Source organism: Numenius arquata, chromosome 3 (genome assembly GCF_964106895.1).
Source record: "Numenius arquata chromosome 3, bNumArq3.hap1.1, whole genome shotgun sequence".
Classification (NCBI taxonomy): domain Eukaryota; kingdom Metazoa; phylum Chordata; class Aves; order Charadriiformes; family Scolopacidae; genus Numenius; species Numenius arquata.
Genome location: NC_133578.1, coordinates 27,641,957 through 27,657,299, shown reverse-complemented (window position 1 = coordinate 27,657,299; position 15,343 = coordinate 27,641,957). Strand labels below are relative to the sequence as shown.

The 15,343-nt window shown below is 39.0% G+C and overlaps 1 protein-coding gene across 1 annotated transcript in view; it reads right to left on the bottom strand.

Moving 5' to 3' along the window:
- The window catches only part of PPP1R1C (protein phosphatase 1 regulatory inhibitor subunit 1C), a 54,276-nt gene that overhangs the window by 27,609 nt on the left and 11,324 nt on the right, over positions 1-15,343 (bottom strand). The window contains 2 exon segments of the mRNA XM_074145637.1: positions 2,549-2,609; positions 4,510-4,547. Coding sequence (XP_074001738.1) covers positions 2,549-2,609; positions 4,510-4,547 — 99 coding nt within the window.

Below are 15,343 nucleotides of genomic sequence, written 5' to 3'. Positions count from 1 at the left end.
CTATTTTGTTTGTAATCACAACATGCAGGTTCATTTACTCTTGCTTTCTCTCTCTTGCTTAGCTGTGAATTCATGAAACCAACAACCTATCTCTCTCTCACACAGTTTTGTAATTATTTCCAGGTACTTGCAAGAAGTGCAGCAAGAATGTTTTCAGTTCAAAGAAGAAATAATAATCTCAAGAGCTGAAGCCTGACTCTCCCCACGGATTCTCTGGACCACCTCTATGCTGCAGGCATAGGGCAAAGCTGGTGCCCGTCGTCTCTCCCACAGCTCCACACACACGGCAGCTGTCTCTGCTTCCAGGATCCGCACAAGCTTGGCTTATTTCTGGGAAATTTGAATTAACAGCAGCTAAAACCTACCAAAATGCCAGAGAAATGTAACAAATGGAAATGTTTGTCACTCTTTTGCACTACAAATTCTGTTTTATGGAGATTTATTATCTCCATCTTTGAATGTAAGGTACTGGATTACAGTCTATCCCACCTTCCATTAATAACAGTGCTGAAAGATATGGGGTTGGCAAAGAGGGTGTAAAGGAGAGAGGCACAGCATCCAGAACCTTTACTATGTAGTGAAGACCATATTGTGAATATTCTGAAGGAGAAACAGCCCACAGGAAATAAATATATGCAGAGCTGTGGGAATAGTCTGTAATTATAAAGCCTATTATTCTGAAAATACTGCTGAATATTGCTATCTTCAACTGCTGTAAAACTAAAATCATTACAAAAACTCTGTACTTTTAAGTAATGCTCAGTAACGTGTATTTCACATTGCTACGTTTGCCTCCTAATCTCTTAGTCTAAACAAAATAACAGTAACGTTTTCATAACAATGAAGTGGAGGGAATAATGAATTTTCTACTTCAAGTCATTTTTAAACAAAAAGGACAGTATTTATGGCAGTTACAGTATGGTAAATCTGGAGTAATCCAGCCTGTTTACAGGAAGGATTATCAACTTCCAGGTGTCCATCTGTGTATCTGGGAATCCTGTGTAGTTTGGGGCATTAAGGTACTGAGGAGAGGCATTTTCTGCTTTGTTTTGTTCTGTTTACAACATATTTCAGCTTAATTGTGAGCTACGTTGTATCACATACTTTCCCACTTTCCAGCTGTTCCCAGGGAATAGGTTGACGTAGAGGTAAACTATGCCAGATACTTCCCCAGGTCTCAGCAGGGTATTAGAGGTAACCCTGAGCAGGCTGCAGTCCTCGAGAGGAGATATACGGACCTGTTTCACAGAGTACTTCCTCTGCCTAGCATTTAGTTTAGGCTTGTACAGCAAAATAATACAGCAGTGAGATCAATAGGTGTTATTGCTACTCATGCAAAGATTCTTCCTTACACAAATTATTATAATTGAGTATAATAAGATTATCTCTAATATCCAGTACACAAACTTTAGCCCATTTTGACAAACAGATAGCAAGTCTCATATGGCACCTGAGTGGTGCTTTAACGGTTGCTAAGGCGAGTGCTAGAGAAGTGAAGCTACAGAATGAGATACATAGAACTGGCTGATATGGTAAATTGCCTAACGATAACGGCTGCGAATCACACAACAAATCAGATATCTTACCTTTTTTGCCAGGTAATAAATTGTGTTACAGAGAAGGAATGGAAATTGAGGATATTCATTGCCTACCAAGAGACACCTGGCAGAACAGCTTTTGGTCTGCAGTCTGAAAATAATCCTGTTCTGACAAGTGTCAGTCTGAGGTGCTGGTGAATCACTATAGATCTTGCTTCGCTGAAAGCACCATCCAGCCAAACTCTGTTCAGAATAATTTGAGAAACAAGGCCTAGTTGCAGTGCTGAGGGACATGATTTAGTGGTGTCTTGGCAGTGTTAGGTTAATGGTTGGATTTGATAATCTTAAAGGTCTTTTCCAACCAAAATGATCCCAGCTAATCATAGAATCATAGAATGGGCCGGGCCGGAAGGGACCTCCAAAGGTCAATATATTCCTGCTGCGTCTACGTTCATTTCTGAAAAACATCTAAGCCCTTTAAACATTTAGCAAGATGTCTCATTTTCCCTTGTCTTCACAAGGAAGGCTTCACACTTGCTATGATCAGACACTCAGCCCACAATTTTGGCTATTCTCCTTTTCGCAGCTGCCTGAAACGGGAGGCAGTATGTACAAGAACAATTTAAATAAGAAACAGAGAGATGTATGGGGCCAGTATTTCTAAAATGTATATTCAAGGAGTTCTCTTCAATGTTTGGGATGGAATTATTTGTTATCTCAAACTCATAAAAGTAGAGAGACTTTGCAAAAAAAAAAAAGCTTTTTTTAAAAATAAATTTGCTTCTGCTGCAAGATTCTGTGATGAGGATAAATAGATGGTTAGTATCAGGCAGGTAGTCACTTCAAAGTGTGAAAACAGTGATGGCTGAGCATGAACCTGTCAGGGCTGTGATGCTCATGGGCAGAGAGCCATCGCTCACACCCTGGTGAATCCTCTGTGAGAGAAGACCCAAGGCGATGGCGCGAGGGACGCGTGCCCTGCCAGGGCAGAGACAGTACCTGCACAGTACCTTTGAGGGCAGGTGGGGTGAAGACGCTCTGCTTCCTCTGCTTGGGCGAGGCGCTCTGGGACTGGGGAGGGACAAAACACAAAGAGAGGAGGTAAGAGACAGGCATGGAGAGAGGTTTCTGGTCATGGCAGCTCTGGGTCTTGCTCCACAGCTGCTTTCAGAGGGTGCACACCCCACCCTAAGAAGTTTCTAAGAAAATTATGTTGTATAAATCTGATGCCAGCTCCCGAGCTTTTGTGAATACAGGGAAAAGCAAAATTAGATATACAAAATATGTGCTTAATGGACGACCTTTATGGCTCCCAGGCAAAACAGACCCAATACTACTGAAAATTACACTTTGCTCTAAAAAATATTGTTAAGCATAAAATTAAGACAGCCTGTGCTTTTAACGGTCAATCTAATTGATTCTCATAGGCAAATAAACACTTACATATATTAAAATTGTTTCAAGATTTACATTAATCAATATTCCAATTAAATACAGTGTAATGAATGATTATACGTATAGGTAAGGTAGTACTGAAATTATTCATAAGTAAATTTTAAAATAAATAAATGGAAGATCCCTCCCCCAGCCTTTTTTCAATGTGGTCTATTAATCCTAAAATAATATTTTCAGCAACCAAACACTCAACCTTTAACTGGGCTTGATTTAAGTGATATATTTAAACACAGTTAAACGTTTTATGGCCCAAAAATCACATCTATGCACAGGAGAGAAATTATTCCAAATAAATGGTAGTAAAATTACACATAGAGTGACAGTATTATAATTATACCAATGTATAGTTAGCAAAATCTAACTGGAATACATTCCAGTGCTAAAGCAGAGCAACATTTGCAAAATGAAAGCAGTTCATCAGTATGAGCATCAATATGGTGTCCATATTATACCAACATAAAATATGTCCATATACAAAGGATAATGAAACTACATAAGGTCACACACATAGCTAGCTTTTGAAGACATAAGCACCATATCACATTCCTAGGAAAAAGGTTAAAAAAAAGCTGTGTGTAGGCAAGCTTTATTTTTTTCTCATCTAATCAATTTCTAGTTGTATTTGGGCATAGCAATGTTGCCTTTTCCCAAATATTTGCTAAACTGCCTTTTTCCCTTAGTACTTTGACTGGTATATAGTATGTGAATTTTAATCAGATCTATTTCTTCAAGAAATATTTGAGACAGCTCTTAAGAAAACCACTTTCACACAAGTATGGCCAATCCTATTACCTTACCTTATCACAATGGATGGAATGATAACATTTATAAATAAAATATTGTTTTCTTTTGAAAGAGAAAGCTATTTATAAACACTGTGGGATAGGTTGTTGATCCTCCCCCCAGTAAATCTTTATAAGTCTGTATTTGAGTCCAAATTTGAACCAATCAATACCTCCTACTGCTATTTAAAGCACTGCCTGCTTCTCTGAGCAATGGGTGAAGGAGAAAGAGATCAGGGAATTGCAGGATCTATGCAAGGGGAGGATAGAAAACAAGATCAGAGGAGCTGACTTTTAACTCTTCTGCAAACAACATCAATGTGCTGCCTGCTGTGGGCTTGGCAAGTGATGGGAAGAGGAGAAAGGAGTTTGCAATGTTTTTGTAGACCAGCAGTGATCTACAGACCCAAAACAATGCTGGATAAGGTGACCTGGCAGGGTCACCGTGGCCCAGGTTTGCTATGATTTGAGAGGGCACGGCAGCAAGGCAGAGGGGAAACTTGCCTTTCCCAGTTACTTGCTCCAGGAATAAGGGAGAGCTGGCAGAGCTGAAGTGCAACACAGCTTTACACATCCCTGGTTTGAAAGTGATGGCCCTTAAAAGGCTGTGTTGCTGAATATGGTGTGACAATGTAAATAAAACATTAACTAGGATGAATCAGTGAGTTTCAAAGGGGTTTTAACAATAAGTCTATTTTAACAATAAATATATTTAAAAAAAATATTTAACTTACCTCTGCCTGTGAGATGTTTGTTCTCTTCTCATCTTTTTCTGGTGGAGGAAAAGATACAGAAAGAGAAAAGTTAGTACAAAAGCTTTTCTCAGTGCTAACTCTTGTGGCTCTGCCCTGAACCCTACAACACTATTGTAAATAAGAAATTACTCTTCTGATTTACAGCTTTTCTTTCTCTTTTGTGCACCTCAGAAAACTGGAGGCCCTGATTAGCATTTAGACATAAGCACTGCATCTAAAGCTCTTCACTCCCATTTTTTGTCTGTGAATGAACAGCAAGCAATGGAGCGCCTTTAGCAGCAGGTCCTTTGGCCAGTCTCGCAGCAGGGCTCTGTGCTCACCAGTGGGCATCAGGAAATGTGGCTGCTCTGCCCAGGGATGAGACTGTTTTGTACGTTCAGAAAAGGCTTTTTTGCCAAATGGTACACAGCAAACTCACAAATGGCTCTTCTGGACTCAAAAAATAATCAATAAGAACCTTACCTCAGTTAAGTTACTAATATACCAACACTGGTACTGAAAAGCACCTAGCAGTAACGTGAAAAATTAGCAAACCAAAGCTTAACAAAATCTAATCTTTCATCTTAGAAGTTTCAGGACATTACTGATGTAGTTTCAGGGTGAAATATTTCCTGGTACTGCTTGGTTTTGTTGCCTTAATTTGCTTTGGGCTATATGCATGGCAGAAATGGTCAATACTGGAGATTTCTAATGAAAATAAGCATCTGAAAATCTTTCTGAACAACTAAGTAAAATTGTATGAAGCAGAGAAGGGTCAAGGATCCTCCTAATCATTGCCCTTAACCAGTTTGTGCATGAAATTAAATTATTTTTCTACTGCTGTCTTGATGCGGTTAATGGTCAGAAAGTGGTTGTCTTCTGGTGATGCTTTCCCAAATATTTGAGAAGATCACATAGGACCTTTGATGCACAGTAGTTTAGAGCTCTAAAATAAAATGATATTAAGAACAGAGACATCAATCTCTCACTGTACCAGCGCCCCTTCTAAAATTTTCCACTTGCAGATATCACTGCAATTTCCACTGAGGTGTGGCAGATCTGTAAATGTAGGTCTGAGGGAAGAATTAGGTCTATGTAATATCACTTCATCTAATTTATTCTCTAGATATTGGCTGCTTGTGGTGTGCTGTGTGTGAGGGGAAGAGCCAGTTCAGGCAGACCGATTGCATTTTCTGTTGTGTTCTTTACCATTGTATCTGTGCATCTTACAAAGATTAATTGACTTACTGGATTTTTCAATGTGTGTATTTTCCATTATCTTTGTATGAAAGACATTCAAATGATTTATACTCAAGGTTAAAAAATGTGGTTGAAAACTGTGCCGATTACTGAAGCATGGTCCCACAGACACAGAATTAGACAGAGCAATCAGGAGGCCAGTTCCTGCCATTGACATTTGTATGAACTTTGGTAAGGTGACTAATCTCTTCCTTGACTTCCCTACCTGTAAATAACTATAGCCGTATCTATTTAAATATATCTATTTTGTAAAGCACTTTGGGGTATGAAGTTAGGCTGGCTAAATGGGTGATTATTTATGTGTTTGTGACTTTTCTTATTAGTTGTATACCAAACAGACACAGACTTCGATGATCCAACACTGAATTATTTTTTTAGCTCGGGATCCTGGATTTAGTTTGGAGGCTGAAATTCGAATAAATCAGAAACTTTCAATAGAGAACAATGAAAAGTAAGTTATGTCCCATTCCTCCCTGAAGCTCTAAACTTTCCCAGATTAAAAACGTGTTGTAAATCCAATCTGATATGATGAGGCTTGCATAAGGAACAAAACCTGCAATCAGCAGCTTTGTTGGATTTCAGGTCTTGTTCCTAAGGATGTGCACAACTCTAAGCCTTTGGGCTTGCATTTTTAATGTTCTTAGTGGGGTGACATTAAACCTACCAGAACTGGAAAGTTTCCAGCCTTTCCTTTCACCCAGCAGCTTTTATATGACAGGCAACTTTGGGAACAAGAACTGGTCCTGTATGGAGTTAGAGAAATTATTCATATTCACAGGGCAAATAGTGCCAATGAGTAGTAGCAGACAACATGGAAATTTAAGAATGACTTACAAAATCCCACAAACAAACAGATTTTCAAATCTATTAAACAGAGATCAGAAATGAACCTAAAGGAGCAAAAGAGACAAACTTGAGGAAATGAAGCGTTTCAAGTGAATTGTGAGACAAAGGGAAAGGAAGAGCTGGTTGGAGATGAAGTTTGGTCAATGGTACATTTTGGCAACACATTTTTGAGGACAGAAAGACCATTGCATGTTTATCTTTGACAGGAATTTTGATAGAAAAGACTCAATGGACAGTATAGATTTTTAAGGAAACGTGACAAGGAATGGGAACAAGGGAAGCTGAGATTACTGAGTGCCATAGACTGAGGCAGAGAGCAGAAAATAAACAAAAATTATTTCTTAGAGGACAAGGAAAAGATGAAAGGCAAGAGATACATGGAAGGAAGACAGAAGTGCCTGTGTGTAGCTGAGGTAGTAATGAGAGACAGGGACAGTGAGGTTATAGCAGAAGTAAAAGGGGAAATTTAGTGATGACAGAGAGCAGAGCTGCAGTGAAGTGTGGGCTGGAGCTCAGTCAAGAGCTCTTTGCCTGTGGAAACACTTAGAGTCATATTGGTCTAAGTCAAGGATTACATTAATAATTGTGTGAACAGTCTTCCTTGGACAAATACTGTTTTAACAGTGTAACTTACAATGCTTTGAAAGCAGTCTAAATAAATTTATGAAAGCATGTTGTTGTAACAGTCTTAATAAGAAAGTGTCTTTGAGAGAGTCAATGTGTGTAGGAATCGATGTTCTCACTACAACAGGTCATTTCTGGCATCAAGAGATTTCACGTAGAAAATCTCTGAGACAACAAAATTTATGATGAGAATGGAAGGTACAAGGTATGAAAGAACATCATCAGTTAGCTACTGCAAATCAGACATATTCACCTACAGAAGTCAAACAAGACACACATCTCCCACTCTCAAGCCATAGACAATTAGAAGCTAAATTTCTTTACTGAACTCTTTGAGCATAAATTCCTCTTCAGAAGAGTTAGGACATATTAGAAACTAAATCACAAATATCAGATTGTGATATCACTTGATTCACAGGAGAAAATGAAATCCTGTTTCTCAACATCCTTTAGTTCCCATTGACTACTGTGCAGTCAGGATTCTGCTCACAAAACATCGTAGCTATATAGAATAAGAAATTTCCTTATCACATTTATAACTAGGCAATTATATCACTGAGAATGTGAATTCAAGTGATCAACTATTTCTCTTTTACATGAGACAAAACCCAAGCTTTCAGTAGATAACTTCTCCCTACAGATTTACTCTCTTTTTGGGGCCGGGAGGGAAGGACACTTTAATGATGCTCCATTTTTGTCCCTCACAGACCATAACATTTCTCACAGAACACAATACAGCTGTATTATATTCCAAATTTGAACATATGGCATTTTTCCAGTTTAACTTATTTTTGGCTGCTCTAATTAGCTAACAGGAATCTAATTACTCATGTCATTTCTTGACAGTTTTTGTGTTTTTGTTTTAAAGTGGTATAATAGAAATCACATGAAGAGCTGAGAACAGATTTGTATATGCACAAGTCACTGGAAAGCTGACGTACATAAAAATAAGACCGGAGCTTTTTTTAGAGGTTTTTTACACCTGTGTTGAGGAAGAAGTTGTTGAGGACTTTCCTCTGCGCTGGGTAAATAATGTCTGAGGCTAGTGTGACCCTTACCTCATGTAGGCTGAAGTAGGACCTGATTTCCATCAGTGCAGTTATGTATACAGCCTTTATGAAATGAAACCTTATTTCTTTAAGGAGAGACACCTCTGAAAGTCCATTTACCTGGACAGAGACCATTTCAGTATTACAGCTCTAATCTTTAGTCTTTACTCAGGGCAAAACCTCACCCAACCGCAGGGAAACCTGCAAGATTCACCCCCGCTATATATTGCTGAAATATGGAGGAAGTAACACCAATGGATTTGTCTTCCCAATGCTCTTGTTAGCAGAACTCCTTTGAATGTTTATTAGCACATCCAACCAGCCAAGCTGACATAATAAGCTGAGCTACCCCAAAGGTGTCATTATATGAGGTCAGAAACAAACCGAGCAGAAGGATGCTGGTTATAGCCAGGATGACAACCACTCGATATTGCTGATCACCTTTCCCGTGAGTCTCTACTGCTGGGCAAACGGCACGACCATGCTGGGGGAAGCCTTATGACTGTTTTAGAGGAAGATCAAAATTCATCTGCCTCTCTTCTCCCACTGGATAATGTTAATGCACTTGGAGCAGCTATGCAGGGCAGGAGGTGACGTATTTTAAAAGACTTGGCCTCTGATATCACCCATGGGCTCTGCAGCGGAGTCATCTGGCAAAGCCTTATCTCATCCAGCTAAGTACCCGGCTTCCTTCCCCCTTGGCAAGAGCAAATAAAAGCTTTTTCTGCAGGGTTTCAGCCAGGCACTGGACGAACAGAACAGGTCAGAGAGGCCGGCTTTTGCACAAAAGAAACTCAGTAAGAGACTGGTATAATTGTTGGAGAAAGCTTCATGTAGAGAGTTTGGAATTTTCCTTGGGAAAACAAAGCTGAGAAGTTTCAGATAAAAATCACAAGGGGCTGATAGAGCTTTGGATTTGGTTAGTTTTTGTCATAGTTTTAAAATTTTCCTTTAAAAATAATAAACACAATACTTTTTAATTGCTCAGATGGTGGAAATAGTCCATGAATTGCATGGCTATAACAGGACTTAGTTAAAGACTGATTTAAACAAGAACAGTTTGAATCTGAAAGAAATGAGCCTGAAGAGAGACGTTCAATGTCACTGTCAGTCTGGAGCCTTCTTATAATCCTTTCCCCACCCATCTATAAACAGTGCCGCCGGAGAGAGCAAAGCAGGTGAACAGAAGCATGGATCCAGCCTTTCACATGCAGTACAGGACACCCCAAGCTAGAGACAAATCAGATGATGCTACTGCTATGAAATAGTTCATCCAGTTTAATTTCATTTCATTTGTTCTGATGAAACGTCTCAATGGCCAAACAATACCATGTCCATGAGCAGTGTTCTCTCTCAAAAAGTGTGAAAGAAATGAACTGATACCTGACTTCTGATCAATATGCTTGATGATGACATACAGTTAGAAAAGGAAAGTAACTTTCCTGGCTCTGGCTCCACTTAGCTATCTCCTCTGATGAAGAGGAGGGTGGCTCTATGCTCCTGCTGCAGGGCTGGGGGATGCTTGTGTGCTTGGGCAGTGGGCAGCAGAGCTCTGCTCCCTGCCTTGTTGTGTGCTAATTGTGCAACAAGGCAGACCACCTGTTTCCAAAACGTACATTTAAATAGCACAGACCCCCCCAATTTTAGGAACTAAGAAAAGAAACAGATAATTTTCCAAATAATTATTCATTCTCCTGCCACTTGAAAATTTGGTTTCAGTCATTTCACATTTTGATTTCTTCATCAGTACAATAAAGGAATTTAAATCTATCAGCTTGCCTCACTGGTGTTTGACTACCACCCTTTTTGTTTGCCATTGGTATTTGTAAAACAAGTTCATTGAAATCTGATGCAGAAATTGACTGTCATAATTTTATTTTCTTGTTTTCTGCTATCAAAACTACTTTTCCTTTCCTCCAAAAGACAAAGTAAGATAAAAAAATATTTCATGCTCTGCTTCTCCCAGAGTTCTAACTACATATTGGCAGGTCATCTAGCATCTCATCACTTTTTACTAAACCACTGAGGTAAGAAAAGGAAAAAATTCCAAAAAGGGAAACATAAAAAAATGTGTATGTAGTTAATTGTTTGACTTTTGCTTGCTGGTTTTTATTTGCCTGTATCTATCAATGAAAACTTGACTACGGCATAAATGAAATTACGTTTAATTACAAAAAAGTATCCTGGTAAGCCCTCCTGGCGTGAGTATGTGTTTCTGAAAATCTTCACATTGCAAAAGCACCTCATTAAACTCCAGTATCCCAGCTGTGGCGGTAAATGTAGCTGGAGGGTCTGCTCTCCTCCTCAGTCAAGTGCTGACAAGAGAGTGCGTACATTGCAGTTCTGCTGCATCTCGCACACTAGTCAGCATCCAAATTAATGCCTGGCCCTTTAGGGAATATTAGTAATAAGATTTGTATAGGAAATGTTAATAAAAACATAGGGGAGAGAGGAATTTGCTATATACACAAGCATTTGCATGCTTATTCAATCAGGCGTTTGCAGTTAAGGTATGTAGCATGGGCCTGCAATGATTGTAGAGTAGCTTTTCCTAACTAGTTCCTGACTGTATCGAGCCCTTTGTAGCTTACTAAAATGCCACAGGCCAGATGAATCAGCTGTTTGGACATTTAAAATTTTCTTTCCAGGTAAATTGGCCTGTTTACATTTACATAGCTCTATATTTCCCACCTTCGATATTCAAGTAGCCATTACCAGTACTGAAAGTAGGGGCAACAATCTCCTGTTAGACCAAACCCTTCCTAATGGTGCTCAAAGTCAACCTCTAACTGATCTAACTTATCATCCTTTTCCTCCCAACACACACAACAGCATCTGATCCAAATAGCGTCTATATTTCTCAACATCATACAGACAGTATCCAAGGACCCACTTTCAATGGCACAGACATAAGAATATGAAATAAAACCACCTCTCATAAATTAAACAGATCAAAATTTCTTTAAAACATACATTCTGAGACCATAATCTGGTTTGGAAGAAACTGGAGACAATACAAACCTCAAATGTGAATCTAAATGCATTTGTTTACACCACATGAATGTCAAAAGGGAATTATAGTGCCTGATTCACCACCTTGTTATTCCAGTTTTCATGCCAGACTCATGGAAATCAGTCTAGTTTCACTGGCATCAAACTAGAATATAATGGTGATGAATCAGGTCTGCAGCCTTACCACAGAGCAGTCATGAATTATCACAACTAGCACAAAAAAATCATCCCTCTCTGAAGTATTTTGTTTTCAACTTTTCATTATCCCTCCCTATGAAAACTGTTAAATATAAATATAAACCAAATTCTAAATAAGTCACATAAATCAAATATAGCTTCTCAAAACACAAGTTGGAAGAGAATTCAAATTTAATTCTTTATTTTCTCCCTTCTTATTAACAAGAACTGATTTGTTCTGTCTGCCGCCTTGGAGTTACACTTCTGCCTGTCTCTGTGGCCTTCCAGCTGCTGCCAGCTCTGTAAGGCTCTTTCTGATGCGGTCCTGGCTTTGAATGACAGAACACAGAACAGTCTTTGTGGAAAAACCTGTCATGGAAAAATCCTTCCATGCAGAAGTTTCTTTTCCTCATAGCACAAGAAGCCGTGTTCACCTACTCCGTGAGAGGGTCAGGTGAGCAAGGAGCATGGAGTAGACCTTCCTGACATGAAGTCCCTCATCCATCATATGTGGACAATTCCAGTCTTGGCAGGTTTTCCCAGAGAAAGTAATCAACACAGGGAGACATACCCTTGAAACAAACATTCTGTTTCAATAACTAATGTAAAGATTGACTTTAATTCACAATATAAACAATGCTAGGCTTGGAGTTGCTTTCTTCCATTTGTGTTCTAAACAGCACAAACTCCTCTTTGCTGAAGGAAACGGAGGTGGCTTTCAAAGAACAACAGACTTTCAAAGAACAACTCTTATTTAAAGAGGAACCACGAGGAGGTAAGTAAAAGTCTTTTTTCTGTTGATTTCTCAGCTGAGACATTCTCTGGACCCAATATAAATCTCTTACTAGATTACCAGGAATGACTCTGAGATAAATTTTTCAGATAATTTGCAGCTGACCCATGTGGACTCATGGCATCAGAGGTGGGAGGAACCTCCAGCAAGACCGCAGGGTGTCACTGTGCGCAGAAGCTTCAGGTTAGGGTTTGCCTCTATGTTTCTTCAGAGCTCCCTTAAATTAACTCACTCCAAAAGAATACCACTTAGTTAACAGCAAAGTACTACTTTCCAATTCCAGCACAACAAAGTTAATCACAAATCTGCGCTGTTACCCTTCAACCCTCCACAAAGAGGAGTTCCGTCAGTGCCTGGCTCGGCGTTGCTCCAGGCAAAATGAGTCCAGCACAGGAGTTCAATACATGCGGAGGGCTGCTCAGTGCAAATACTGTGGTAAATAATCTATGGTCTGGATCAGCAAAACAAACCAGGCAAAACAGAATTTTTGAGGGAAGTGAGAGACAGAAAATTATCTTACTGATGACTTTATTAGGCCATAAGCAACAGGCAGTTTTGCCACTGACTTAAAAGTCAAGATTTTATCTAGATATATAGAATGAGGTAAAAAAAAAAAAAAAAGAAAAAAAAAGAGATAAAAGGCAAACTATTTTCTCATTTAATGAACTAATTCTAGAGTTAGTGCAACTGAGGAAGAACTTCAGCAATATGTAAACTGGCTTTTTAGTCAGAACTACTGATTATCTACTCATGTTAAGTAATGACAGTCACATTAATATTCGCTGCATCTTTGAAAATCCAAGTTAATTCATTCAACTAAGTAAAAGTAAGTGAGAAAAACTGAAGCAAACTGCTGTAATTGGTGATGTGAAATTTAAATTCCTTGGCCTATTGGAAAGGTTGATGGTAAAGTCAAGTCTCAAAATATGCAAAGACTTAAAAGATACATAGTAATATTACTCTCTTTTATGCACTTCTATTTAGGATGATTCAAACCTCTCTTTTAGATTGAAATATATGAAAGAAAAATTCCCTTATTCTTGAAGCAAATAAATGTAAACCAGGATGACACTGATTTTTGGGCATGAGCCAGAAGGGGAACCTGACAGCCAGCATTTCTGGGTGCTCCAGGCAATGCTAGAGGGCCAAACTGAACTGCAAGACAACCTTGGAAAAGTAGACATTCACAGAGATACGGAACAAGACAAAGGACAAGAACTGCAAAATAGACCTAAAGCACACTGTGGTGTCGCAAAGTTTGTCCAGCTGTGCAAAAGGAGAACTCACCTCATTGTAAGGTTACATTGGCCCAGGATCTATTCTGACACAAAAGCAGACGTCAATAAAGATTACATCTTTGCTGCATGAAGTAAGGGCAGTTTCCACACTCACAGCATAACCTCACCTGGCCTGAAACCTGGCAGTGAAAGAAAAGATTCACATGAAGGAAATAGGAGGGCAGTGGAGATAAAGACAACTTTGGAGAGGTTAGAGAGCCAGAGCTGTTGAGTGACTGCCAGCAAACACTTAGAGAAACAGGTTCGAGGAGCAGAAATGTCCCTCTGAAATGAATGTGCCCAAGCAAAACATACTGTCAGACTATGCAGTATTTTTAAATAATAGCTACTGGTTTACCAAATGTTACCAAAGCACTTACACAAAAACTTCCCAAATAGCTTACAATTACTTTGTCCATTGACTGTATAATAACAATGTGTTAGTTTGTGAAAACACTTAACATGTTCGTTAAGTAGTTTCTAATACAGAAGGAAGCTAAGTACCTTGAGAAGACAGTTACCCAGAGTTGTGAATTCATCAGTAATACTGAGTAGTATTAGTAATGTGCTATTTTCCAGCTGCTTGCTTGCTTTATGTTCAGTCTGTGTTCAAATGACATATTGAAGAGGTCGAAGATCTAAAGAAAACTAAGGCAAAGATCACGAAGAAAAATCCACGGTTACCAGAAACATAATACTAGCTGATCCCCTGATATACATTCAAACCATTTCCTAGTAGCTATATATGCAGGAATCAATTGTGATGGATAATGGCTCAGAATCGACTGAGCGATTGCAATCTTTGTATCTGAGTTACAGCTGCAATAGCTATCACTCTGAGCAGTTCCTTTCTCAGTTGCGAGTTGTAGGAGCATTCTAAGCTCTAAAATAAAAGCCAGCAGCAGCAGCCAAAACTAAAAAAGTCAAACACTTCTTAGCATGCTATAGCTCATAAAGCCATTAAAAAAAATATCGTAGCTGAACAGTTGTGTATTGTACTTTCTGGAAAGTGACATTTGCCAGGGGAGAAGAAAACAAATACAAAACAATAAAACTCTTCCTTAGCCAGTGATTATTATTGCTGCCTTTGCAGTTTCCTTCCTTTTGGAATAATACCTCAAGGATTTCAGTAAGAATGTGTTGTAAAGCTAGTCCTGGCCAACTGCTCGCAGCTTGCTTGTGGTTAGAATGCACATGCATAAAGCTCCTCACATACATGTATCATCCTACGCGTGAATCAAGTGAGCTACTAATAATAGCTCTTCTTGGGGTTTGTGATTCCTTTTACAAAAAGAAGAATGCAAGTACCAGTTTTTTAAATTCATCGTTTGGTTTTCTAAGCTTTCAAAGAATCAGCAAAATGAGGTTCTATAATCTCATTCTCACCACCAGCACAACTAGGTAGGGTGGAAAAGATGGGGCAATCATTGTTACCTCAGACTAAGTTAGCTTTCCAAAGGCATTTTTCAGAATTTCTAGTAACCTCACTACATATCAGAGACAGAGGTGACCCTGTGTTTTGTTTTATATGTCTCCATCTGTACTGTCACAATCAGAAACACATCACTGTGATTCCCATGGAATGAGCTGTTCCACACCCTCCTGTGGGATATGCTGTACACATTAAGGCCTAAATCACACACTAGCATCAGCATTTTAGGGTGCTTGAAAGCACATTTCTAAGCAATTACAATTGCTGTCTACTTACTGTATTTCAGAAAGAGCCAGTAAAAGCCTAAAAGCCTAATGTTGATCTGGATCAAAAAAATCTTCTGGATCACAATTCTTTAAAGGGA